The 26,344-nt window shown below is 65.1% G+C and overlaps 2 protein-coding genes across 2 annotated transcripts in view; both read left to right on the top strand.

The window, feature by feature from the left end:
* The window catches only part of KNDC1 (kinase non-catalytic C-lobe domain containing 1), a 54,395-nt gene extending 40,468 nt beyond the window's left edge, over window positions 1-13,927 (top strand). The window contains 15 exon segments of the mRNA XM_057735075.1: window positions 3,583-3,676; window positions 3,745-3,842; window positions 4,010-4,230; window positions 5,787-5,900; window positions 6,451-6,463; window positions 6,465-6,599; window positions 6,670-6,821; window positions 7,239-7,262; window positions 7,320-7,524; window positions 7,874-7,956; window positions 8,171-8,321; window positions 11,801-11,923; window positions 12,004-12,063; window positions 12,783-12,940; window positions 13,696-13,927. Of these exon segments, the coding sequence (XP_057591058.1) occupies window positions 3,583-3,676; window positions 3,745-3,842; window positions 4,010-4,230; window positions 5,787-5,900; window positions 6,451-6,463; window positions 6,465-6,599; window positions 6,670-6,821; window positions 7,239-7,262; window positions 7,320-7,524; window positions 7,874-7,956; window positions 8,171-8,321; window positions 11,801-11,923; window positions 12,004-12,063; window positions 12,783-12,940; window positions 13,696-13,927 (1,863 nt within the window).
* A 5,181-nt stretch (window positions 13,928-19,108) lies between these two features.
* On the top strand, window positions 19,109-20,280 carry UTF1 (undifferentiated embryonic cell transcription factor 1). Its single transcript, XM_057734326.1, has 2 exons — window positions 19,109-19,685; window positions 19,799-20,280. Exons 1-2 carry the CDS (start codon window positions 19,118-19,120, stop codon window positions 20,278-20,280), a joined length of 1,050 nt encoding a protein of 349 aa, XP_057590309.1. The 5' UTR covers window positions 19,109-19,117.
* Window positions 20,281-26,344: the final 6,064 nt, after the last annotated feature.

The raw sequence follows: 26,344 nt of genomic DNA, 5'->3' as shown, positions 1-26,344 counted from the left end.
GTATCTGTTAAGAGGTAACATGGAGAATACGTGAAGAACTCATGAACTCAGCAACAGCAAGTGAAGGACTTGGACAGACTTGTACAAAGGAAATACGTGAATGGCCGCAAAGCACATGGAAAGGTGCTCAACACCTTTGTCATTTGGGAAGAGCAGACCAGAACCAGTGAGCTACAACTTCACACCCATTGGGATGGCCATCCATAAAAGACGTTTTTAAAAAGCAGAAAACAGCAGGCGTCGGTGAGGATGTGGAGAAATCAGCACCTCTGTGCACCTCACTGGGAATGTGGAAGAGTGCAGCCGTGTGAGAAACGGTGTGGCGGAGCCTCAGATGTTAAACGCAGAGCTCTCACGTGAGCCAGCAGTTCAGCGTCCCGATGTGCACCCGAAAGAACGGAAAGCGGGGACTCAGGCAGACGCTCGCGCCCCTGTGTGCACAGCAGTGTTTTTCACAACGGCCAGAATGTGGACGCACCCCACGTGTCCTCTGGTGGCATTGGCAACATGGGGTCCACCCTACGAAGGATGTTATTCAGCCTTAAAACAGGTGGAAATCCTGGCACTTGCTGCAGCGATACCCCTTAAGGACATTATTCTAAGTGAAATAAGCCAGTTCAAAAGGACAAATACTTTATGATTCTACTTATAGGAGGTCCCTGGAATAGTCAGAGTCAAAGAGACGGGACGCAGAATGGTGGTTACCAGAGGCTGGGGAAGGAGGGCATGGGGAGCTGGTCCTTAGTGGGGAGAGAGTTTCGGTTTGGGAAGATGAGAAACTTCCGGAGATGGCCGTGGTGATGGTCCCACAACAGTGTGACTGTATCTGATGCCACCGAGCTGCACAGGGAGACGTGGTTAAAATGGTAAATCTTATGTTACGTATATTTTGTCACAATTAAGAAATTGAAAAATATAAAAATGTTTAATGAGTTGAGAACAAAACGTGGGGAGGGGTGAGCATTGGCCTTGGGGACTTGAGGGTTGAAGCGCACTTGCATACGTCACTGCAGCTGAATCTAAACAGGGAAGGGACCCTGGAGGTCCCTGATCCCTCATGGGCTTCCCTCCCCCGCCCCCACCTCCAAGCCCAGGCGCCCACAGCATCCCCCCGGGGGGGGGATGTCACACTGACTGTGGTGTCACACTGACCTCAGAGCTGGACCACGAGATGGGCCCCCTGCTGACCGGGGCCGGCGCGTGGCAGGGCCGGGAGCCCACATGCCCGGGAGCAGCCCAGCCCTAGGGAGGACGGGGCCCCTTCAGAGGCCTGCCAACAGCTCCTCTCAACAGCTGGACAGGGTGGGAGACTGGTCCCTGTGTGCCCTCTGACAGCATGGGTCACGCCCCCCAGTGTCATAGGTCACTCTCTGACACCAAAAGTCCCGTCCTCTGGCATCATAGGTCGCAGCCTCTGACATCACAGGTCACGCTTGCTGGCAGCCCAGTCTCCAGCCTGTGCCACGTTCAGGACCATGGAGGGTGGTGCCCTGTGCAGGTGCCTGGTCGGGGCCGAGGGGCCTTGTCCGCGGTCCTGTGCTGTCCTGGGGCGGCCGCTCTCTGGGGGGAGCCCTGGGTGCCCCCCGCCGCATCGCACAAAGATGGTCCTTGAAGGCGGACGCCGAGACCTGTTCAGGTCCCGGGTCTGCCAGGCCAGCGTCTGTTCTCATCTGCTCGCGGTCGTGGAGTCCGGGCGAGGCTCCCACCCTGGGTGCCACGGCGGCTCTGCGGGCGGCTCTCGTGGGGGACGACCTGAGGGGGCTGAGCTGGGCTGGGAGACGCCAGGCGGGCGCCCGGTGACCGTGTTCCTCCCTTTTCCCTGCTCCCCTGGGAAGGCGAGTCTCCTGGAAGCGGAGTGCAGGCAGGTGAGTGCCCTGTGCCCTCCTCTGCCTCAGGGGCGGGGTGGAGGCCCCAGCCCCAGGTCCACACTCCCTTCGAGACCTGCTGTGCGTTTCAGACAGGGGCCCCAGGAAAACACGAGAGGCATAAAACAACGAGTGGACGCATTTCACGTTTGCTGCCCCAAAAGAGAGCGACCGAGAGAGGCCAGGCGCTGGGGGGGCGGGGCGGGCGGGCGCCCTTTCCATTCCGAGAACGGCCGTGGTGGGTCAGGCCCGGAGGAGGTCCCTGAGCTCAGCGGATCCCGAGCACCTCGCTTTGACCCGCGGGTCCGATCAGCCGGGGCCCAGGCTGCCTGCGCACCTGCCAGGCCGTGGCCCGGGGGTGGCGCCAGCTCACGCCGACCGCCCCTACAGCGCCGTGCGTGTGGATCTAGCCGCAGAATCTGTCACGACGGCCCTTTTCTAAGAGCCATCTGCAGTTCAGTGATGTGAGAAGTGCTACGGACAAGCCTCCCGCTTTATACACCGAAGTGATGGACACGCTGAGGCAGGAGGCTGTCACAGCAGGCGCCCACCCCCCCCAAACTCCCGCGAGCCCCTCCTGGGGGGTTTCCTCAAATCAGCGTCTGGACAGGGGGGAGGTGGGGTGGTGAGGAGCTGGACCTGAGCCGCGCGCCGGAGCTCGGGCCGGGGTCTCCGCCACCGTCCTCGGGAAGCCACTCCCCAAAAAGAACAGCCAGCGCCCCCGCCGTCAGGACCTTGGTCCTCATTGACGGCAGGGGCTTCCCCGGGGCTCCGAGCCGTCCCTGGGCCTCTGCTCCCGCCCGGCCCCCTTCTGTGGCCCGTCCTCGTCACGGTCCCAGCTGCAGACCCCCCAGGACTCAAGGCCCAGCTCGCGAGGACCCCCAAGGCTTCCCAGAGCCCCCTCCTGCCCCGGAATCACGGGCTTCTCTCCCTCCTTGAAGGGAGAACCCACAGACTCGCTGGGAAGGGCTGGGACCCGTCACGTTGCTGCCCCGGCTCCCCTGCAGCCTGGGGGTCTTGGTCCCGCTGCCCTGGTGAAGACCTGGCCTCACGGAAGCCCCCGCTGTGTTTGGGTTTCTGGACGAAAGCCCTGTGCTGGCAGGGCCCTTGGCCGGGGGCTCAAGGGGGCCTGCACGGTGGGCTCCGGGTGGGCCTGTCTTGGCACGTCCACTGGAGTGGGCGCCGCTGGCCGTGTCCAAGCTTCGTGTTCACGGCAGGGTGGCCGAGCGCATGGGGGCCTGGGGAGGCCCCTGGCCCGCGCCGCACAGGGGTCTGGGGGGGCCGCAGTGCACGTGGGTGGGGGCCTCGGTGGGGGCACCTGGGACCACAGGTGCCGGTGGACCAGGGAACCGCAGGAGGCGAGGGCGCGGGCCCCACCCCCAACCGTATTCGTGGTGTCTGGGCATCTCTGCAGAAGGCAGGCCTCGGTGGCCGGGACCCGCCCCGTCCGGCTCTGCCCGCCTCTCCTGGGGGGCGAGGGGCGGGAGGAAAGGCTGGTGCTCACGGTGGCCTCTCACACTTGGCCTCATTGTTGAAGCACGTCCAGCGACTCTGGTTCTCTCCAGCTTACTGAGACGTTTGCTAACCCATCTGGGTGGCTGGTTCTGTTGCCCAGACGGGCACGTCCCGTCTCTCGGCCGAAGGCCCGCCTCAGGGTCTGCCTCCCTTGAACCACCGAGGGGTGGGCGCCGGGGGCTCACTGCTCCTTCCTCTCCAGGAGCTGGAGCAGCAGCTCATGATGGAGAAGAGAAACTTCCGGAAGACACTCAAGTTCTACCAGAAGCTCTTGCAGAAGGAGAAGCGGAACAAAGGTAGCCTCGCCGCACGCGGGCCAGGGTGTGGGCCGGGGCCGCTCTGTGCTGACTCTGCCTGCCCCCAGGCTCCGAGGTGAAGGCCATGCTGTCCAAGCTGAAAGGGCAGCTGGAAGAGATGAGGTGCAAGGTGCAGTTCCTCGGGCTGGTCAAGAAGTACCTGCAGGCAAGGCCCCGCCCCCTCCCTCCAGAGGCCTGGCGTTCCCAGGGCTGCTCCTGCTGAAACCCTGGAGCTCAGTCCCCATGAAAACACCCCACCTCTGAGAGGCCGCCCCAGGGTCGGGAGGGGGACCGGGCAGCCGGCCAGCCCGACAGCCGTCACTCGCGCCCCAGGTCGTGCAGGCGGAGCGCTGGGGCCTGGAGCCCTGCGCCCTGCCCACGGTCGTGAACGTCCCGGCCGCGCACTGCGACACGCTGGACTTCAGCCCCCTGGACGCGTCCTCCTCTCTCATCTTCTACAACGTCAGCAAGCATCCGCGCGGCAGCCGGCAGAGGAAGGCCCGCGTCCTGCAGGCCGGCACGCCGCTGGGGCTCATGGCCTACCTCTACTCCAGGTGCCAGGAGGGGGAGGGCTCCCTGTGCCCCCCGGGTCTCTGGAGACGAAAGGGGCAGAAAACAAACAGGCCGGGGGGGCGGCGGCGGCGGGGGGAGGCTCGCCTGCGCTCGTCTGAGGCGGGTGTGCACCGTCTTCCTCGAGAGAGTTCCCGTCAGAGCCTCAGCTGCCTTGCGCCGGCTCCCGCTGGCCTCCTTTGCCGGGCTCCTGGCGGGTGGCCTCCGAACCACGGGCCCGAGTGGACCCGCACCTCTGGGCCCAGGCGTCTGGGTCTCAGGTGGACAGCGGCCGCTTTGAACGCAGCCGCCCGGGACTCACAGCCTGGTGGGCTTCTGAGTCCGGACGCAGCCGGGAGCCTCAGAGGCGCCTGGGCCCCACCCACTTTTCTGAGCCAGAGCCCCGACTCATCCTGGGCTCGGGGCTGCAGGGAGGGTGGACCCAGCCGGGTCTCTGCAGCGTTTCTGGGCACGCTCGGGCCTTAGGCTCGCGGGGGCCCCTGCTTAACCCTGCAGGTGCGCGGGCTCCCCTGCGGCAGGAAGGGCCAGGCCACGCACGCCCAGGGGCACAGGGGCCCGGGGCCGCCCTGACCCCGCCGTCCCTCCACCCGCCCCCCCCCGGCTCCACCCTCCACCAGGTGCTCGGGCATAGGTCCTGGCACGTCCCGGGCCCCATCAGGGTTTGGTACAGACCTCCTGCCCGATGACGGCGGAGGCCTCACCCCAGTGTGGACTGTTAGGGACTCGCGACACCAGTCAGGGCCCCGGGGGTCTTCTTTGGGTGGGAGGCTGTGCTGACCCCAGACCTGAAGGCTCTCGGCAGCCAGCGGGGAGGAGGGAGCGCTCCTGGGCAGCCACCTCCAGACCCAGCCACCCCCCTGCCCCCTCGCGGAGGGCTGATGCGGCCTCCTGCTGGGCGGGGGCTCCCCTCCTCCTCCCCTGCAAGATGGGGCGTCACGCGCCGCCACCGGCCACAGTGCTATTCCAGGGGACGTGCCTGTGTGTGCGTGCGCTCGTACCCAGGTATCACGAGGCATGCTGTGTGTCACGTGTGAGCACAGCATCTCCGAGAGGGGAGGGCCTTATCCCCACAGACCCCTGGGCATCCCCTCTGCTGAGCCAGGCAGCAGTGTCCCCAGCAGTGGCCCGGGGGATAGGTGACCGGCCCCCCCACCCCTTTCGCGCTCCCCTGGCTCCCTGGGGACCCTCCGCGAGAGGCGAGGACGCCCCTGCCCTCACCTGCCTCTCTCCCAACGCAGTGATTTCCAGCTGGGGCTGGACCCCGGCGTGCGCTCAGCTTTCTGAGTTCATAGTTTCTGAAAGCAGACACCGTGAGCACCTCTAAAACGGAGGCTAGAAAAGTCCTCAGGCTCCAGATATGTAGGCATGTCTCGTGTGGTCGGTACCCACCCCCGCATTTTCCGAGCGGAGCTCCTGCTGGCCGCCCTCCCGCGCCGGGCTCACGCACGCACAGACACGCGCGTGCGCACGCGCCCAGCCGGGCCCTCGGGGCTGGGGGAGCCGGCCACGTCCTGGCGGCTGACTGCCCCCTCCGCCCCAGCGACGCCTTCCTGGAGGGCTACGTGCAGCAGTTCCTGTACACCTTCCGGTACTTCTGCAGCCCCCACGACTTTCTGCACTTCCTCCTGGACCGCATCAGCAGCACCCTGTCCAGGTACATCCAGGGCTTGGTGAGGACCAGGGCAGAGCCCGGCGGGAAGGGCCGAGGCGAGGGCAGAGGAGGCGAGGCGGCTGGGGGTGCCCGTGGTGGGGTGGGGGAGGGGGAGGCGAAGGGTGGGGGCTGGGGCGGGGGGGAGGGCCGCTGGCGGCCCTGGGGGGACCCTGCAGGCTCAGCTGGCAGGCGGAGTCAGCCAGGGAAGGGGCGATGGGCAGTGCTGGACGCGCTGGCCCTCGCTGGTCGGCCTGTCTCCGCCCCACAGGCTCCCGCGCCCGTCCAGACCGGGAGCCCCGGGAGGGCAGGGACTCCCCTTGAGATCCCAGCCCCCTGCTCCCCCACACGTGGCGCGGGTGCATCACGCGGGGTGTGGGGGGGCTGCCGCTGCCCCCTTCTGTGCCCAGGTGGGGGGGGCGGGGCGGGGCTGAAGCGCCTCCTGGGACAGAGCCCTCTGGCTCGAGGGCGACGCCGGGCGGGTGCCGGCCCCCGCTGGGCCCTCGTGGCGCGGCGGAGGGGACTCTGCGCGGCTCAGGCCTCTGTCTGCCCCCAGGGCCCACCAGGACCCCCCCCTCCACCTTCACCAAGATCTACAGGCGGAGCTTCTGCCTGCTGCAGGCCTGGCTGGAGGACTGCTACGCCGTGGACTTCGTGAGGAACGCCGGGCTCCTGGGGAGGCTCCAGGACTACCTCTCCTCCCAGGTGGGGGCGGGGCGCGGGGAGCCGGCGCCCCTCCGGGAAGCAGCCGGTGACCCCACGCGCCTCTGCCCAGGTTCTGCCCCTGGACGGGTCCGCGGAGCACCTGCTAGGCCTCCTGGAGGTGGGCACCGAGCGGTGGGCCGACGCGGCGCCAGACGCTCGGTGCACCTCCAAGGAGGCTAGAGGTGACGCCAGGCCCCGTCAGGGAGCCCTGGGAAGAGGCTCGCGAGGGTCACGGCGTGCTCCCGGAGGGGCGGCCTTTCCCGAGGAGGGCTGCCAGCCCCCAGCCGGCGCGGGGACGTGCACACAGAGGCACGCACACACGTGTACGCCAGCACACACACGTGTGCCCTTGTACACACATACAGGCACACATGCACGCGCTTCCCGTGTTGCCGGTCCTGGGCACCAGCCTCGCGGGGCTGGCACTTCCTGCCCCCCCGGCCCTGGACAAGCATAGCAGAGGGCCGACCAGGGGCTCAGACCACCCTCCCTCCCTGACCCTGGGGTCAAGGCGGGGTCAGGAAGTGGCCTGGGACGGGGGCAGGGTCTGAGGGAACCTGATTCATGCACACAGCCCCACACCGCAGCAGCTGCGTCCACAGGGGACCCACTGGAATGACCAGGACAGGCGTCCTCGAGCCAGGACGGCCGCAGGAGGGAGGGGTTGGCCCGTGGGACCTGGAGGGGACCCTCCCCACCTGGCCTTCCTGCCCTGCAGAGCTTCCCCTGGCGGCTGTCCCGGGGCAACGGGCTGGCGCTGCCCCACCACAAGGAGCGCCAGTACAGCATCGCGTCCGCCCTGCCCAAGCCCTGCTTCTTCGAGGACGTCTACGGCCCCTACGCCAAGGCCTGCGAGAAGGGGCCCCACTTCCTGACCGAGTACAGCACCCACCAGCTCTTCAGCCAGCTGACGCTGCTGCAGCAGGTGGGGGGGCACTGCCACAGCAGCAGACCCCCAGCGGGCACACGGGCCCCCGAGGGCCCCCAGGCTGCGCAGGGCGCACTCCCCCCGGCGCCGCGGCCCAGTGAGTGTCGGGCCCTCCCTCCTGGAACTGGACACCCAGCGCCCAGGCTCCCCTTCCCGGGGGCCCCCCCGCCCCGGTCATCCTGTGCCCGTCACTTGGCAGGTGACAGCAGGGTCGGGGACCCAGCGGCCCCCCCCCACCCCCATCGTTGTCTGGGTGGACGTGGAGCGTCCCTGGGGGGCCCAGCCCCATGACTGCAGACACCCCCGGCCCCAGTGCTACCTGACCTCTGCGTCCTTGTCCCGGCAGGCGTTGTTTCAAAAGTGCCATCCCGTCCACTTCTTAAACTCACGGGCCCTGGGCGTCACGGACAAAAGTGCGGCCGTCCCGAAGTGAGTGTCCGGCGTGGGTGTCCAAGGAGCCTGGGATGCAGGGTTGGCTGGACGGTCTCAGGGGGCCTCACCCGAGTGTCTCCTGGACACTCTCAGCGGAAGCGCGATGCCTCGTGGTGCTCTGCTGGACACCCTCCCCCCGCCTCCTGGGCCCCGAGCGCCACCCCAGGTCCCGGCGGGGACGCGCTGGGACGTGCGCCTGCGTCTCTTGCAGAGCCAGCTCCGCCGAGTCTCTGTCAGCCAAAACCTGCAGCTTATTTCTGCCCAATTACGTCCAGGACAAGTACCTGTTACAGCTTTTAAGCAGCGCGGACGACGTCAGCACCTGGGTGGCCGCTGAGGTCGTGACCAGCCACACGTCCAAGGTCGGTGCCCGCGGCTCTGCCCCGGGGCAGGCTCGGGGCTGCGGGCGGCAAGGGCACCTCCCTGGGGAACCGCCTCTTCTCGGGGGTGCGCGGGGCTCTGGGCCCGCCCAGGCCTGTCCCCGCGCACGGACACACAGACCCCACGCAGGCGCAGCCCCCACACACGCCCACACACGCAGTGTCGTCCCGCCCACAGCCCCTCACACCCGGGGTCCACCCAGAGCGCAGCCCCGGGCGCCGTCCACGCTCCTGCCTCAGTCGAGACCCAGGGCGGGGGACTGACCGCCGACAGCCCCGCTGGCCTGAGCCCTCGCGGCCCACCGTCACAGCCGCACGTGTGCACGTGTGTCCTCAGCCAGTCTGTGGAACAAGTGGAGCACTGTCCAGTGGTCCCGTTAGAGTCAGGCTTCTCTAGACCCCCTGGGCCTCGGCCTGGACCAGCCCACCTGCTTCCGGCAGGCCCGTGGGCTGGCCACCAGGGACGGTCGCCTGCCTGAGGGCCAGCGCCCCACTTGGGTTCCACCCACTCCGAGGCCCCCAGAGGCCCCCTGCGAGGACCCTGCTGCCAAGGCCTCTGACGTCCTCCCACCCGAGGCCGGGCGTGGGTGGGGCCGTGGGGCCGGCCTGCACGAGACGCCCACGGCGACACGTGGGAGCAGCGGTGAGGCTCCTGCTGTGTCGCGAGGGCCCCTTCCCGTGGGCGGATGCCCACCGCCTCCCGGGCCCCGGAGTGGGCTGAGCGCAGGGGGCAGCGGGGGGCGGGGGACCCTGTAGTCCTGCCCCGGGAGCGACCCCAGAGCCCACCGCAGCCACCCCCTCGTCAGGCGGTGAAGCCGGGACGTGCCGGTTCCAGAGCCTCTGCAGTGGGTCTTGCCTTTTGCAGTATCCCTGCGTCCCCCGAAGCCCAAGGGGCAACCCCAAGGCCCATGAACGAATGCACGGTTTTCCACTCTTTCCCCCTCTGAGGCAGAATTTTCTAACTTCAGGGGTTAATTAGCTGACAGACTGACCCGTCCTCACCTCTGCCAGGAGGGGGGCCCAGGGGGCCTGCCTCCCGCCCCCCATTTGTTCTGATCCACGATGTTAACACCACGACATCAGAGGGCAGCTCCCGCGACCGGGGCATCACGGGGCCTGTGTGGTCGGGCTTCTCGAGGGGATGCAGACGGGGACCTCGGCTACCAGGGAGTCCTGAGCCTCAGCCCCAGAGCCACGGGGCCCCACAGAGAGGCACCGGCCGCCCCAGGCCGCTGGACGGAGTGGTCTCCAGACCTACCTGAGACCCACCCCGGGCACCCGCCAGGGCGGTGACCACACTCTCCCCAGGGCGTGGAGGCCCCCCGCCCCACCCCCGTCCCTGTGGGCAGACCACGGAGGACTGTTGGTGGGGCAGTGCCGCCTACAGGGCACGGGCCAGTGCAGGGCCTGAGGAGCGCCAGGGATGCTCAGGAGGCTGCGCGGGCGCCGGGCTCTGAGAGGCACGTTGTTCCACGCACTGTGTGTCACTCGCCGCGCTGTCGGAACCGCCCGGGAGACCAACTTCTGCATCCGTAAACTCTGGTCTCGGAGAAATGGTCAACACTCAAATTTTGAGCCAGAGAATGTAACAGGAGGCTGATGACAGCCTCCGTGGCAGCAGTGCGTTCCACTCAGATCACACCCCCGGGAGCGCTGGAAATGCAAGGTCAAGAGAAAAGGAAACAGTGTAACGCTTCTCACCTTCAAGAAAAGCTTCTCGGGGCTTCCCTGGGGGCGCAGTGGTTAAGGATCCGCCTGCCAATGCAGGGGACACGGGTTCGAGCCCTGGTCCAGGAAGATCGCACATGCCACGGAGCAACTAAGCCCGTGCGCCACAACTACTGAGCCTGCGCTCTAGAGCCCGTGAGCCACAATGACTGAGCCCATGAGCCACAACTACTGAAGTCCAGGCACCTAGAGCCCGTGCTCTGCAACAAGAGAAGCCACCGCAGTGAGAAACCCATGCACGGCAACGAGTAGCCCCCGCTCACTGCAACTAGAGAAAGCCTACATGCAGCAACAAAGACCCAACGCAGCCAATAAATAAATAAATTTTATTTAAAATTTAAAAATTTTAAAGAAAAAAGAAAAGAAAGCTTCTCTTTTTTTAGATGAGTAACGGTGGGACTGAAGCAAGACAGGACCCTGGCTTCATCAGACAGATGTAAACATGGCCAAGAGAAGGAAGCAGCCCAATGTCCATCAACCGGCAAACGGATGAACAACTTAGTACATCACCCATCCCATAAAACATCACTCAGGCCTAAGAGGGAACCAGATCATGACACAGGCCACGACGGCTGAGCCTGGAAGGCGGGACGACGACCACAAGAGGAGACCCACTGCGTGACTTGGGGGCTCAATGGCAAGGGGACAGCTCTGCCTGGACGGGCTGGAAACCACATACTTTGCATCTGTTTAAACCTATGAAGAAAATAATGAGATGTCAACTTAAGACGCTGGGGGGGGGGGGGGCTTCCCTGGTGGTGCAGTAGTTGAGTCCGCCTGCCAATGCAGGGGACATGGGTTCGAGCCCTGGTCCAGGAGGGTCTCACATGCCACAGAGCAAGCCTGTGTGCCACAACCACTGAGCCCACACGCCTAGAGCCCGTGCTCCACAACAAGAGAAGCCAGTGCAAAGAGAAGCCCACGCGCTGCAATGAAGCGTAGGCCCCGCTGACCGCAAGTAGAGAAAGGCCACTCGCAGCAATTGAAGACCCAATGCAGCCATAAATAAATAAATAAATTTATTTTTTAAAACAAGGAGGGGGTAAATGTTTCTCAACATCCTTCTAGAGGTGTCCCAGCCAGACAGCTGGGAGGCCACAGTGCTGCCCATTCTGTGACCCAGACGAGGGTCAAGCCTAGCAGAAGGGCGTCTGGTTGGGACCCCAGGCGATGTTCCCGCCTGAAGGATGGCCCTGGCCGTGGTGACCATCTGCAGGGTGAGGCAGCTCTGAAGTGGGGTCTGCTCAATTCTCCAGAAGCTTCCAGAAGTTGCTGGAATTGTGTGAAATGCAAGCGCTAACGGTGGGGCTGGGAGCTGGGGCCCTCGGGTCTGCTCTGAGAGGAGAATCCCGTTGACAGGGTGTTCCCATCACAGCCGGTGAATCTGCCCTTCTACCCAGCGAACCCCGAGGGAGCAGTGGGACCGAGGGCGGCCGCGTCCCCGCCAGGCACAGCAACCCTGTCCTGCTGTGGACTCGGCCGTGGGTTCCCTGTCCAGCTCCATCCCCCTGAGTGGGGGTGCCCTTCCTGCTCCCCCATTTGTCCTCAGCAGAGATGTGTCCCAGGAGAGCAGTGAGGTGGACGTGCACACCTTTGTGCCCTGGTTTTCCTGGGCCCCCGCCCCGTCCCCCACACACAGGTGGGCACGCCGCCCTGTGCCCTGGCACTGGCCCCTGTGCCCTGGTCCCTCATCTGAGACCGAGAACGCTGAGTGTCTGGTTCTCTGGTCTCAGCTGCAGGTGAACGTACTCTCCAAATTTCTGCTGATTGCGAAGGCTTGCTACGAGCAGAGGAACTTCGCGACCGCCATGCAGATCCTGGGCGGCCTGGAGCACCCGGCCGTGCGACAGTCCCCCGTGAGTCCCCCGGGGCCGGCCGCGGCCATGCGGTGGGCACAGGCAGGCCTGTGGGGGTTTCACCTGTGTTTTTATTTTAGGCCTGGAGAATTCTACCCGCAAAGATAGCAGAGGTCATGGAGGAGCTGAAAGCCGTGGAGGTACCGTTTGCGTGAGCTCCTGGCAGTTTGCGTCCCCGGGGAAAGGGGTGTGGGCTGGCCCGGCAGAGCCTGTATCGTGGCGCCCGGGTCACAGCCCCCTTGTAATCGTGCGTGGCTTCCCGTCTCCCCCCCCCACCCCCCGGGACCTCTGCTGCTCACCTGGGCGGAGGTGGCAGGGAGGCTCCAGGAGCCCCACCTGCAGGGCCGTGGCCTCGCGGGTCTGGCCCGGGGTGCCGGTGCCCTGAGGCCCAGCCGGAGTTTGGGCTGGCCCACCTGCCTCCTGGCCGCCCCCTCGTGACATCGTAAAGGAGGACACGCCCTTCGGATGAGGGGGCGTTTCCCAGAAGGAGGCGGCAGGAGAGCTCTCGGCCGGTGTCCTCAGCTGACACCACACCCGGGTTCCCTGCGGCCGGGCAGCCCGGCTGCCCGCCTCCCCCGGCTCTTTTCTGGAGAGGACTCTGCCCCTGCGGCAGCAGGAAGCACGTGGCTTTCTGAGGGGGGTCCGTGCTCCCTCTGTGTCTCGGAGCTGCAGGCGCCTGGACTTTCCCCCGCCCAAGAGCCGGGTGCATTTTGGATCGGGTGGTAGATCAGGCTGCCGTAGCCCCGATGCAGCGGGAACGCAGACGCCAGCTGGGACTGGCTGGGCTGAGCCGGCCCCTGCCGGGCACCCGGGCTGACCGGCCGCCCGTCCCCCACCCACGGCCCCGGCTGGGCCCCAGGTCTTCCTGAAGAGCGACAGCCTGTGTCTGATGGAAGGAAGGCGCTTCCGGGCCCAGCCCACCCTGCCCTGCGCGCACCTCCTGGCCATGCACGTCCAGCAGCTGGAGACGGGGGGCTTCACCATGACCAGTGGAGCCCACAGGTGGAGCAAGCTCAGGTGGGGGCCGCCCCCCTCTCTCCTGATCCTCTGAGGCCCGGGCCCCTCCCCAGCCCAGGCCTCCACACCCTCCCCGGGGTGATGCCCAGCCACCGTCTCCACAGACAAGGGGTAGACGCTTCCGCACTCCGTGGTCCGAGACACTGCCCCGAGGTCACGTGACCTCGCGTGCCGTTGCAAGGTCCCGGCGCAGCCTGAACCCCACCTGTGTGACCGCAGAAGCCACATCCTCCCTCTCTCCCTGCCTCTGCTCTCCCCCTTGGGCCCCTCCCTAGAGCTGTCCGCGGAGGAGCCATGGTCAGTCCCCACCATGCAGCTGCCTGGCACACCTGGGGACCCACCTGGGCGGAGCAGACGGGGGGGCCATGGGTGACGACCAGGACCCCACCAGGGACACGGACACTCCCGGCCAAAGAGGACCACAGCTCACGCCGGCCTCGGAGCCGGCCTCTCCTCGGAGCTCCAGGCCCACATCCCTCTGCAGCGCCCCAGGCTCGCAGCGCCTCTTAGGACAGGGCCAACCCGTCTCCGGGGAGACCCTCCCCCCACGACCTCTTACCCCACTCCATCCTCTCTCCCTCTCCATCGTCCACGCGGCAGTCAGGTGGACGCCGGTCAGGCCCCTCGGGGTGAAGGGCAGACTGGTCCCTCGCGTCTGGACGCGGGTGTGGCTGGGCCGGGACGGCGCCTGCTCGCAGGCCGCGGACGCCGCCCCGGGACACGTGCACACTCGGGTTTCGTCTCTCCCGACACAGAAACATCGCCAAGGTGGCGAGCCAGGTGCGCGCGTTCCAGGAGAGCCCCTACGCGCTCGCCCCCGACCCCAAGCTGCAGGCCCACCTCAGGCAGAGGATCGCACACTTCAGCGGGGCCGATGTCGCCCTCCTGGCCGCGGACAGCAGGGCCGGCGCCCCCCGCGTGCCCAGCGAGAGGCACTGCAGGAAGATCCAGGACAAGCTGCGCAGGATGAAGGCCACGTTCCAATAGCACAGGGCTGGGGGCCGGGCCTGGCGGCCACCCCCGGGACACACCTGGGGCGGGCAGGGCCGCGCCTGCCGCGTCAGACCGGGACCCCCGTGGCCCAGGAGGGGCGCCGCGGCGGGAGCGCGGGCTCAGACCCAGACCCGAGAGACCATGCCAGGAGGGGCCGAGGAGCGCCTCTACGAGAAATTTAAAAGTAAAGATTTAAAATTTAAACCAAAAGAGGGTACGTGAGCTCCCCAGGAGCCGAACACCCGTCTGTAATTCTCAAAGACAGACAGCTTTCACCCAGTTCTCCAGCCATCCGCCCTGCCCCCCAGAAACCCCACATCCCACACCCAGCTCCGACTCTAAACCCAGGTGCCCACTGAGCAGTGAGCCTGGCCTGCGTCTGCCCAACAATGAAGGGCCAGGGCTGCCCTCTGACCTCCAGCCAACCACAGAGTCCAAGGGGGTCTGAAACCTTCCATCCCGGGCTCACAGTCCCTCCCTGCCGGACCTCCCCTCCTCCCCCGTCCCAGGTGCGGGTGCCGGAGCCTCGCCACCCTTCCCGCCGCCCTTCCCGCCAACAGGCCCGGCGTTGCCTCCGTCCCCGCCCAGCCTCCTGCTGCCGGCGAGCGCCTCCCGGCTCCACTGGCAGCCCCAAGCGCCCCGTGGCCCCTGTGCCCACCGCCCCACTGCTGAGAACACTTCCTGGCTGAGGCAGGGGCACCTGGGCCGAGGCCCTGCTTCCGGAGGATGCAGGACTCAGACAGCAACTCCAAAGCAGAGACACAGCCTCAGGGGCCCGGAGCGTGTCCCTCTGCCCACCTGGGGGCCGAGGGCCACACCGGTCCCGCCTTTCTCCAGCAGCCACGCATGCGACGCACACACCCTCGCCTGGCTCCGAGGCTGGCCGTCACCGGCGCTTTCTGACGAGGAAACAAAGTCTGCTGCCTCCCTGATACCAAGCTCTTCCCCAGGGCTGTTTCCAAAGCGCGCTGGGCCAGGGGCACGGGGACCAAGACGGGACATCACACCCTCACAGTAGGGAGGCCCGGGCCCCATCCCCGGCCCCACCCCAGGCACCAACGTTTTTACGCTGCAAATTGCTGCAAGACTGACGATTGTTCTTTTGAGTTCTAGAATTAGTGATTCTTTAGCGCAACCAGCTAGTGGTATTTCTAGGAAAACTATTACCTGTGACCAAACACTGAATTTCTAACGTCAAGATGTATTTTCCCACATATACTCATTCGCGACATCTAGGTCCCGCTTAAATGCAACAGGAGAGGCACTCCTGTCCCTGCAAACATGGCTTTTATATGAGAATTCGGTTCTGCAGATCAACTCTTAGGTTTTCAGAATTTGAATGCAACAAAGATAGTGTCACAAAGCCTGAAATGAAGTTAGTGTCCGGCGCAAATAAACATTCCAACTGTAAGGGTTACCGGGGGAGCGGCCGGGCCCTGGCTCCAGCACGACTGTCTGCATGTCGCCACACTCGCGGTTCAGTTTCTAAATAAAGTTGTTCCTACCACGACCGCCTCCAAATGGCTTCTGCTGTTTATCCGCTCCGTGGGTCAGGGTGGCGCCCTCGAGCCAGACGAGGATGCCTTCAGGGCTGCTCACGAAGGCGGGACGGGACGAGGGAACGAGGAGGCACCAGCCACGGCGATGTCCTCCGATGGCACGCAGGAGGCCAGGCCACACCAGGACCAAACCCCACAACCCCAGGCCCAAGAGCAGGCAGATGTGCCCCGCCATCCAGGACGTACCTGCCTCTGGAGGAGGAGACGGCCAACCTCCCACGATCGCTGACCCGCCGAGGCCACTGGGCACCACGGCCCGAGCCTGTCTGCCACAGTCCCTGCCCATCCTGGCATCGGGCCACCCAGACCTCACCCTCAGCCCACAGGCTGGACAGCCGGCTCGCCCCTCGCCGGGGCAAAATGCAGTGTTCCCGGGGCTTGGCCACCGCCACGAAGGGTCCTGATGGAAGGGTTCAGGATTGGCGGACACCACAGAGGGAAGGCGGACACCAGGGACTCAGAGTCTGGGGTGTGAACTGTCGGTGTTTCCTGTGTAATAAGAGTCGGTGAGTGGAAGGGGCGGGGGGCACGGAGTGAATGATGAAGTCCTCTGCGCACAGGAGGGTCCCGGAAGGGGAAGTTCTGCAACAAAGACAGGGAGATAATGGGGTCGTGTTACTGTGGACCGTAGCTGCCGTGGTCACGTGGCTCCGGGCCAGGGTGGGAGGGTCCTCACCCACCTCAGAACCACCAGACCCTGGTTCCTCTTCCTCCTGAGACGCGAGTACAGCACCAGGAAGACCGGGTCTCCCTTCACTGCACCGGGTCTGATCACGTCAACATGTGTTTCGGAGAACTGCCAGCCACGCGCCCCCACCCCCACCCCCGTGCAGCCCCTCCCACACTGCGTGGATCCCAGCCCTGCGCACCCAGGCTCAGGGAGGCACCCACCACCAAGGGGTCCCACGCCCCAGCGCCCGGTGGGCTGGGATCAAGCCCAAGGCAGCCTCTGGGCCGGCACCCGCACGCGCCACCTAGAGCAGGCCGGTAGGACCCCGGCAGCCAGGCCATCGTGCAGGACACGGGCTCGGGGTGTCTGGTGGTGCTACATGGCCACGGTGCCCGCGGCTGCTGGGTCCGTGCCCTCCGCTGGGACGGGTGTCCTCCTCGCTGCCGACACCTGCCACAAGGACAGCAGGACTTCTCCTGGGACGGGACAGGCTCGAGCTGCAACCTTCCCGCAGCCATCTCCTCACTGCCTCTCCCGCCCCCCCGGGGGGGACCTCAGCGACCATGGGAAACGCTGTTCTGAAGGGAAACGGAGCCGAAGACAAAAGAACGGCAGTGAGAACCGCACTCCGGTCAGGGGCGGCTTCTCAGACGCCAGGCCAGCCCTCGAGGCGCCTCTCCGCGCTCCCCGGGGGGTGGGATGCACGTAGACGGCTGGAGACCAGGGCACCAGGCCACCCATCACCACGGGGCCAGGCGCAGCCCCAGGCGTGCAGAGGTCAGGGGCAGAGAGGCAGGTGGCGCGTGGTCCGTGCGCTTCCCGGCTGCCCCCGCAGGGCCCCAGTGGCAGCAGCACGGGCGTGTCGGCGGACCGCTCTCTGCGGTGCCGTTCTGAGCCTGTAGGGTGTTTCAGCGCTGGGACAACCAACAACTCTCCAGACATCCCCAAATGTCCCTGGGGGAGCAAAACTGCCCCCAGAACCACAGGCCCAGAAGCAGTGACACCCCAGTAGCAGCAGGTGCATCCTATACCCAAATCTTGGTTTCCAGATACCATTCAATTCCCCCAAAAAAGGAAATGGCTGAATGGCTGATTCCAGGGCTGGAATCAAGTGGGGAAAGTACCAGATGAGCAAGGAGCTAGGAAATGCTCAAAGGGGGGTGGGGGTGGGGAGGGTAGATCACGTCAAAAGGACACAGGACAAGAGGGAAACAGCTGTGAAGACTCCCACGGCCAGAGCCGGGCCATCTGAGCCCCCACATACGACGGTGATGGGCTGTGACCCAGGAACAGGACAGACGCCGTGAGTCCACACTGGCATGAATGACAACTGAATGAATAAGTAAGCGCGGAGAACTAGGAGAAACCCAAACGGGACACACGGATGCCCCGGGAGGCATGGCTTGTCACCCCCGGGGGCAGCGGGGGAATTGCGACCGGCCCCCGCTGCAGGTCAGGAAGGGAAGAAGGTGACCTGATGCAGGCACCACGTTAACCAGAGATGGGGGTCAGCGTCCTGGCGCCAAGTCCGCCGAGGTCACCCACCCTGACGCGAACAAGATGGCACGTCACCTCTGGGGTCTCGCGGCAGAACCCCGAACCCCAGCCGAGTCACAAGAAGGCAGCTGACAAACCCAAACTGAGAGACACGCCACAAAATACCCGCAGTCTCCTCAACGCGTCGTGGATGTGGAAAACAGATTTATAAACGGCGCCGGCCCAGGCGAGACTGGGGGGACAGGATGACTACGTGCAGCTCAGCCCAGAGGCGGGGTCCTGGGACACAAAAGGGCCGTCAGCGGGAAACCTGGCGCAGCCTAGCGTGTCTGCGGTTTAGTCAACGCAAACTTCTCGGCTTTGCCAAAGTTCCACGGCCAGGTAAGATGGTAGGGACTCTACCGTCCGCGCAACTCAGACACAGAATTATCTCAAACTAAGGAGTTTTCGAAAACGACTGTAGCTAGTATACAGAAATACAATCGACTTTTACTCTTCTATTCAGCGACCTTGCTAAGCCCGTCTATTCATTCTAATAACGCGCTTGTATCTTTCTGCTCCATGCACACAACCACGTCATTTGCAAGTAAGGCCGGTCTTGCTTCTTCCTCTGCTATCTGTGTACTACCCACTCCTTTTTCTTGTCTTATCGCTCTGGCTAGGACTTCTAGAATAAGGTGGAGCAGAAGCCGTGATGTGGGGCATCCTTGTCTTATTCCTAATCTCTCAGGGGGATGAAGGCCCAGCACTCCGTATTAACCGCAGTGTTCGCCAGGGCCATCCTTTATCAGAATGAAGAGGTTTCTTTCTGCGACGTGTACGTGAACTATGAGAGGACGTCGCGCCCCTGGCCCAGCTCTTTACCAGACCCAGCAGGGAGCGGCCCCCGCGAGCGCCACCTCCGCGCAGACGAACCCCTCGGCGGGGGCAGGGCCAGCACGCAGCCACCTTCACAAACGGCACCCAGGGCGCACCAAACGCGCGGAGGGGCGCGCGGCCTCCGCACCCGAAGGCTCCAGCACTCGCCCTGCGCGGCGCGGGGAGGGCGCGGCACACGCGTAAAGACCACTCGACCCCCGCGCGCCCGGCGCGGGCTGCCAGGCTCGTCTGCGCGGCTCGTCTGCGCCCCGAGGGAGCGGTTGGGGCCGTGCGGGCGGGGCGGTGGGGCGGGCCCTTCCCCGCCGGGCGGGGGCAGGACCCTGCTCGGAGCGCTCGCGGCCCGGGCCCCAAAGAAAGGCCGAGGGGCCCGCGCGCGGGAGCCGCGGAGGCGAGCCCGGCGCGCGCAGGGGAGGGGCGGGGCGGGGCGGGGCGGGGCGGAGGGAGGGCCGTCTAGACCCGGCGGGGCCGCGGCGCCGGCCCCCACCCCGGGCGGACGCTGCGGGCCCCCCGAGCGCGTGTGGGCGGCTTCTCCCGGGCCTCGGCCCCGACCTCCGCGCGTGCGCGCGCGCCGGCCCCGGGATGCTGCTCCGGCCCCGGCGGCCGCCCCCGCCCGCGCCGCCGTCGCCGCCGCCGCCCGCCAGCCCGGACCCCGAGCCGCGGCTGGCGGGGGGCGCCCCCGGGACCCCGCCCGGCGGGCCCGCGTCCCCCGGCGCGCTGGCGGCGCCCGCGCCCCCCGGCTCGCCCGCGTCCCCCGGCTCGCCCGTGTCCCCGGGCTCGGCGCAGCGCACGCCCTGGAGCGCGCACGAGACGGAGCTGCTGCTGGGCACGCTGCTGCAGCCGGCCGTGTGGCGCGCGCTGCTGCTGGACCGCCGCCAGGCGCTGCCCACCTACCGCCGCGTGTCGGCCGCGCTGGCCCGCCAGCAGGTGCGGCGCACGCCCGCGCAGTGCCGCCGCCGCTACAAGTTCCTCAAGGACAAGGTCCGCGACGCGCACGGCCAGCCGCCCGGGCCCTTCGACGCGCAGATCCGCCAGCTCATGGGGCTGCTGGGCGACCACGGGCGCAGACGCGGCGGCCGCCGCCGCTCCCCCGGGCCCGGGCGCCCCCCGCGCGGCCGCCGGCCGGCCCCCCCCGCGCCCGCCGAGCCGGGTAGGTGCGCTGCTGGGGGAGGGGCGGGCGGCGGGCCGGGGGGAGGGGCGGGCGCAGGGGGGCTGGGGGGGGGGCCGGGCGCGCCCCGGGCGACCACCGGCTCCGCGTTGCAGGCGCCGCGCCGCCGCCCGCCGCCCGAGACCCCGACGCGGACCCCGCCTGGACGCTGAGGTTCAGCCCGTCCCCGCCCAAGTCTGCGGACGCGCCCCGCGCCCCCGGCTCCCCGACGGCCCTCTCCGCCTTCGGCCCCGCGCCCGGCCGCCCGGAGGACCCCGAGCCCTTCCGCGCCCCCGGCTCCCCGCCGCCGTCCCCCGGCCCCGCCCGGGAAGACCCCGACTCGCCGGCCGGCCGCCCGGAGGACCACGCGCCCCCGCCGTCCGCGCCGCCGTCGCTCAACGCCGCCCTCCTGCAGACCCTGGGGCACCTGGGCGACATCGTGTCCGTCCTGGGGCCGCTGCGTGACCAGCTGCTGACCCTGAACCAGCACGTGGAGCAGCTGCGCGGCTCCTTCGACCAGACCGTGTCCCTGGCCGTGGGCTTCATCCTGGGCAGCGCCGCCGCCGAGCGGGGCGTCCTGACCGACCCGCGCCAGTGAGGCCTGGCCGCCGCAGTCCCTCCCCGCTGCAGGGACGCCCCTCGGCCCTGACCCCTCCCGCGCCCCCGCCCCACACCCCACACCTAGGTATGTTCAATAAAAAGGTTGCTTTTGCCGACTTCATCCTGTGGCTGTGTGCGGCCCCGCGCTGGGTGGGAACCTAGGGCTGGAGGTCAGGGCCAGGGTAACATGGCCTCGGGGTGCCGGGGAAGGACCAGGTTGGGCTGGAGCCCCGCTGGGACTCTGCCGGGCCTCCCTGCCCTAGCAGGCCAGTCTCCCGTGGGGAGGGGGCCGTGGGCACGAGGACCCCGAGGTCGGGGCCCTTGTGGCACGCCCGCTTCGCCAGGTCTGCGTACCCTCCCCACGCGGACTTGCCTCCGGCACAGGCCAGCCATGCGGGCGAGCCCTGCCGAGCGGGCAGGGGGAGGAGGCGGGCCCCCTGGGAGGGTGCAGGGACGTGGCGGTGGGGGAGGTGTGAGCCGTCTCCAGCCCCCACCACCCACCGCCCAGGGAGGACGGCCTGAGGCTCTCGGCAGAGCAGCGTCCGGGAAGGAGCTGCCTGAGAGCTAAGGCGCACCCCGGTGAGGGGCTCCCGCCCCCAGGGAGGTGGCTGGTCTGGGCGGGCTCGGGGCAGCTGGGGCTGGGCGGTCTGAGCCTTCCAAACGTGGCCGAGGCCAGGCTCCCTGCAGTTTTAAGAGGACTTTGTCAAAACCGCCCCAGGAGCATTTTACAAATAGTAACTGAGGGTCCCACCCTGGGCCGCCGGATCAGCCCCGTGGGGACGGGCGGGGCGGGGCCGGAGGTGCTCCCAGCTGGGTGGGAAGGAGGAAGTGGCCCGAGGCACGGGCCAGCATAACAATACTCCCTGGGGCTGAATGCGCGCGGCTTTTCAGCAGCTGGGGGCTCATTCAGAGACTTAAGTGATTGCTCTGGGCCACAAAGGTGAAAGAGGGAAGGGTGTCCCCATGGGCCCTGCCGCCCTCGCCCTCCGGCGGGCAGGAGTCCGCCCCTCCCCAGCCCTTTTCTGGAGCCCACCTCCAAGAGGCCCCAGTTGGACCCTCTGCCTGAAGGAATCCTGGGCAGACCAAGGGCGCCCGCCCTTCAGCCACAGACGGATGGCAGGTCCTCGGGCTCCTGTGAAAACCCCAAATCTTCATGTAGGACACGCTGGCCTCTGCTCCCCGAGGCTGTGTCCTGGTCCCTGCGCGTCCACAAGCCGCCAGAAACCGGGGATGGGATGACTCGGGCTTGTAAACACCCCCACACACCCCCCCCCCCACAGGTTAGGGGTCTGACACAGCCTTGGACCACATCCTAGCAAAACCACCAAACCCCCCGCGGTGCGGACGATGTCACCCGGGGCCTCTGCTCTGGAGAAAGGCTGCTGGGGGCTCGAAGAAGTCCACGTAAGTCTCCAAGTCTGAGCTATTTGGGGGCACCAAGGAGGACCCGTCTGCCTTACTGCCCATGTCGCTGGGGGCCACGTCCCATGGCTTTCTCCTCGGGGCCTCCTGTGGCAGTAACGACCCTGAACAGCCCTTCCCCAGCCTCGATAACGTCGGGGAGAGGCGCTCTCTCACCCCCACCCCTTGGCGAGTGGCTTTAGTTTGAAACGCAGCCATTCCTGCGGCATGGAAATGCTCACATCCCTCCTGCGGGCCCCGCCCGTGGCTCCCTCTGGCCACAGCGCTCTCACGGGCCTGTGGGGTGAGGTGCGTCCCCATCCTGCTCTGTGACATGTGTGTCTTACGCCGGGTGTCCTGGGGTTGGCTCTGCGCATGTGTGGTGCACACACCCCAGGGGAGGGCGACCCGGACATGAGCACGTCTTTCCCTGTGCCCAACCCCAAGTGCAGGGTGGCGACCCAGCAGGGTCTCCTGGGACCAGTCCTCAGCTTAGTGCCCTCACCACATATCAGAAGCCCCTTGCCCAGCAGATTCACACCTTTCCTTTAAAAAAAAAAATGTTAAAAGGTGAGAGATTCTTTACATCTTTATTTATTTACTTACTTACTTACTTATTGGCTCCAATGAGTCTTCGTTGCTGCACGCAGGCTTTCTCTAGTTGCGGTGAGCGGGGTCTGCTTGGCGGCTTCCCTTGCTGCAGAGCCCAGGCTTCAGTAGTTGCAGCACGCGGGCTCAACAGTTGTGGCTCACGGGCTCTAGAGTGCAGGCTCAGTAGTTGTGGCGCACGGGCTTCGTTGCTCCACGTCACGTGGGCTCTTCCTGGACCAGGGATCGAAGCCGTGTCCCCTGCGTTGGCGGGCGGATCCCTAAGCACTGTGCCCCCTTTCATTCTGTTGTGGTAAATACACACACCATTGTTTCCTATGTTACCCATTCCAAGCGTGCAGCACAGGGGCATCAGGTACATTCACGTGTTTCTGCAGCTGTCACCACCATCAGCTCCAGAACTTAATCTTCCCAAACTGAATCATTAAACACTGCAGCTCCCTCTCCCAGCCTCGAGCACCTACCACCTACTTTCCGTCTCTGTGGACTTGACTGCTGCGGGGACCTCATGTAAGTGGGATCAGGCATTATTTGTCTTTCTGTGTCTGGCTTATCTCACCTACAATAATGTCTCCCGGATTCGTCCAAGCCGTAGCGAACTGCAGAATTCCCTTCCCTTTTTAAGACTGTCCGTTGTGCGCACGGGCCACATTCTGCTTCTGCATCGATCTGCTGGTCAGCCGGGCTGCTTCCACGTTTCAGCTCCTGTGAGTTACGCTGCTGTGAACACGGGTGTGTGAAGATCTCTTTAAGACCTGCTTTCAGTTCTTTTGAGTGTATATCCAGAAGTGGGACGTATGGGTCACATGGTAGGTAATTCCATTTTTAATTTTTTGAGGAACCTCCATACTGTTTTCCAGCTGCTGCCCCATTTTACATTCCCACCAACCGTGCACAAGGGTTCCGATTTCGCCACATCGTCTTCCACATTTATTTTCTGTTCTGTTTTTGTTTTTTTATCTCGGCCATCCTAGTGAGTGTGAGGTTCGTACCTTTAACGGCTGTTGTCACAGCACGTGAAGTCAGCAATGCTGCTGGCAACCCGCTGATGCCCTCCCGTCCAGCTGCTCGGGGGGTCCAGCTGGTGTTTCTGCCAGCGGCTTCCTGTGTTTGTGCCACATGAACTCACCTGCACACCCGTTCTGTTCTGCAGTGTGCTGAGCGCCGTGAACAGGGCACCCGTGCCCCACTAGCTCGGATGACCTCCAGCAGTGACCGTGGGGCCCTGCCCCCCCCCCCAGCAGCTTCAGGGCCCTGGGGCCGGCTTTGATTTTTTCCGTGACCACACATCCTCTTAGTGCTGCCTGTTGTGTGTGCAGGACCGGCCCCGGGCCCTCATCCTCGTGCACCCGGGAACGCAGGGCAGGAGCCACGGCTCGCTCCTGGGGCCGGTTTTGTTTCCATGTGGGCAGCCAGCGGGCTGGAACGCAGCTCCCACCTCATTCAGTGCCTTGGCCTTCCACCCAAATTCCGTTCCCTCCCGGGCTGGGGCCAGAGAGAATTCATTTTCACACCATGTTCCTCCACCAAGGGTCAGTGTGGTTGGGTGGTTATATGGGAACACCTAGTGTTAGAGGTGCTTCCCCCAGAGGCATTAACCCTATCAGTCTGGGGGCGTCTTCACCCCTGAACAGGGCTACATCTTCATCTCTAATTAGTTCTGCTATCTGTGCTGCCTCGGACGTCCGGCCTGTTCCCCACAATTTAACTGCAGTGCGTTTCCTGTACAACCTCGTGTTTCAGAATCACCCATCTTCTTGACTCTTATTTATCTTCCAGTTACTGTCTCCTCTGCACCTGCTCCTCTGATCACACCATCTATACAGCTTGGTATTTATCAAGTCTCAGACCCGGGGGGACCCTGGGGTGCTTGGGCTCGCGGGCTGGCTCTGAATCTGCATCGGTTCCCAAGTCAATGCAAATGGGGCCTGAGGATCCTGATCTACCGTTTTTGCAAAGAACACATCCTTAAGATTTGGTAAACACAGGTTCCTAGGATTTACAGTGAGATAAGGATGGCCCCCTCTAGCATTTGCTCCACGCTTTTACCAGCAGTCCGTGGCCTGCCTATATACCCCCTTCTCTTCCAGGACATCAGCCCGCCTGTGATTTCTTCCCCACATTCTGTGCCCCAGGGTGGGGTGGGGGGACTGTGGCAACAGGCACAAGAGCGCTGCTTCCCTGCCACCCCGGCTCTGCCGCTGAACTTATTTGTCTGCCAGAAACCACACTGCTCTGCGTTATGGACTGAATGTCTGTGTCCCCCAAGTTCCTACAGTGAAGTCAACCCCCAGTGTGGGGCGGGGGGCCTTTGGGAGGTGCTGAGGTCATGAGGGTGGGGTGCACAGTTGGGATTAGTGCCCTTGTAAGAAGGGAGATGAGAGCTCGCTTTCCACCCTGCTCCCCGCCACGCGAGGCCGCAGCAAGAAAGCAGCCAGCGTGTGTGCCGGAGCCCCCAGCCTGCAGGGTTCTGTCGTGGCAGCTCGAGAAGACGGGACCCCACCGCCACCATCACATGTGCATGCACGGCGTGGCACGGCGTCTGCTCCAGCAGGCTGCCGTCCGCCCAGCCTTCCCGCCCGCGTGCTGGCCTCTCCCAGAGCTGCCGTCACTTACGTCTGCAGTTTGTAAACAGATAACGGCTGCTCTAGGTGGGGCTTTCCTCCCCTTCGGGCCCAGATCCAGGCCCTGCTGAGTCCCCAGCATGGACCCTGAGCGTGATCCGTCCTGGTCCTCCTCCCGGGCCTCACAGTCGGGTGCAGCCCCCGCCCGGCCTCCGGCCCCGGTCACTGGGGAGTCTCTGCTGGCCGTTTATCCACGTGGAGCCACTGTCCTCTCTGGTCCGGTTTCTCTTCCCACCGCGGGTCTAACCCAGTTCCTTTCCCTTCAGGACACCCAGGGGCATCCCCTTCCGGCCTTCATTTCATTTTCCAAGCACTTGGCTCTGATCTCTTCCTTCAAGGGCCCTCCTGGCCTCCAAGAAAAGTCAGATCCCTGACTGACGGACGGTTCACCTTACTCTTGACTGTGTCAACTGGGCCGTGGTTCATCCCGCCTGCGTTTTATGGTTCTACTTTCTACCAGATGTTTCACTAATGTCTGTCCCCACACCCACACGGTTCTCTCCCAGAGGCCCGCCTCTGTAAACAGGGCAGAAGGTCCCACATCCCAGGCCAGGCCACCGCCTGTCGTCTCCGCCGTGGCGGAGTTACCACGCTGCTTCTCCCCGCCCTGTCTGCGACCCCTGACCCCGTGTGTGACAGCCCTGCACATGTGCAGCTCTGTGGCTCAGCCTGTCCTGTTGCCTGTCATCACAGTGGCGTCAGTCACGATGGCTGTCCCTTCCTGAAGACCCCCGGGGTCATGGTCCTCAACATGATTGTAAGGAGGTACTTGTCTGACTCGTCTTGGTTCATAGCTGTTCTTCATAACAGCAGCAAGCAAAAGAACTCTCCGGGGTGGTGGGAATGCTCTAGAACGACACTGTCCACTATGACAGCCACCAGCTACATGTGGTCACTGAGCTCCTGAAACGTGGCCAGTGTGACAGAGGAACTGAATTTTTTAATCTAAGTTAATTTACATCGCCACATATGCCTCAGAGTTCCACATTCAGCCCTTTCGTGACATTGTTTTATTTTAGTGCCACTGGTTTCACCCTCCTGTCTTCAGAATCTCACCTTGAAATTTACGTTTAATTCAACCCCCAAATCCCACTCCTTTCACCAAAGACAAAGGCCTCGAGGCAGGGTCACAGGAGGCCCCTTTCTGAGTCTCAGACCGCGGGGACTTACCGCACGCAGCCTGAACCCGCCCCCGTACCACTCTGACCCCGTGTGTGCGGGGGACCGCAAGGCCACAGCGCCTGGCTGCAGGGGGTGACTCTCCGTCTGTCCTCTTTCTATGAACCTTGCCCACGAGAGGCCACACCCCAGCGTGGCGCAGCGCCTCCAGCCAGAGGCCTTCAGGGGACGGGAGGACAGCGGAGGCCTCACCCGCCAAGGGACACGTGGTGGGAACAAGCCAGTGCTGGGATGGCCTCCGAGGCCACT

Source organism: Hippopotamus amphibius, chromosome 5 (assembly GCF_030028045.1).
Source record: "Hippopotamus amphibius kiboko isolate mHipAmp2 chromosome 5, mHipAmp2.hap2, whole genome shotgun sequence".
Lineage (NCBI taxonomy): Eukaryota > Metazoa > Chordata > Mammalia > Artiodactyla > Hippopotamidae > Hippopotamus > Hippopotamus amphibius.
This window is presented reverse-complemented; position numbering and strand designations above follow the sequence as displayed.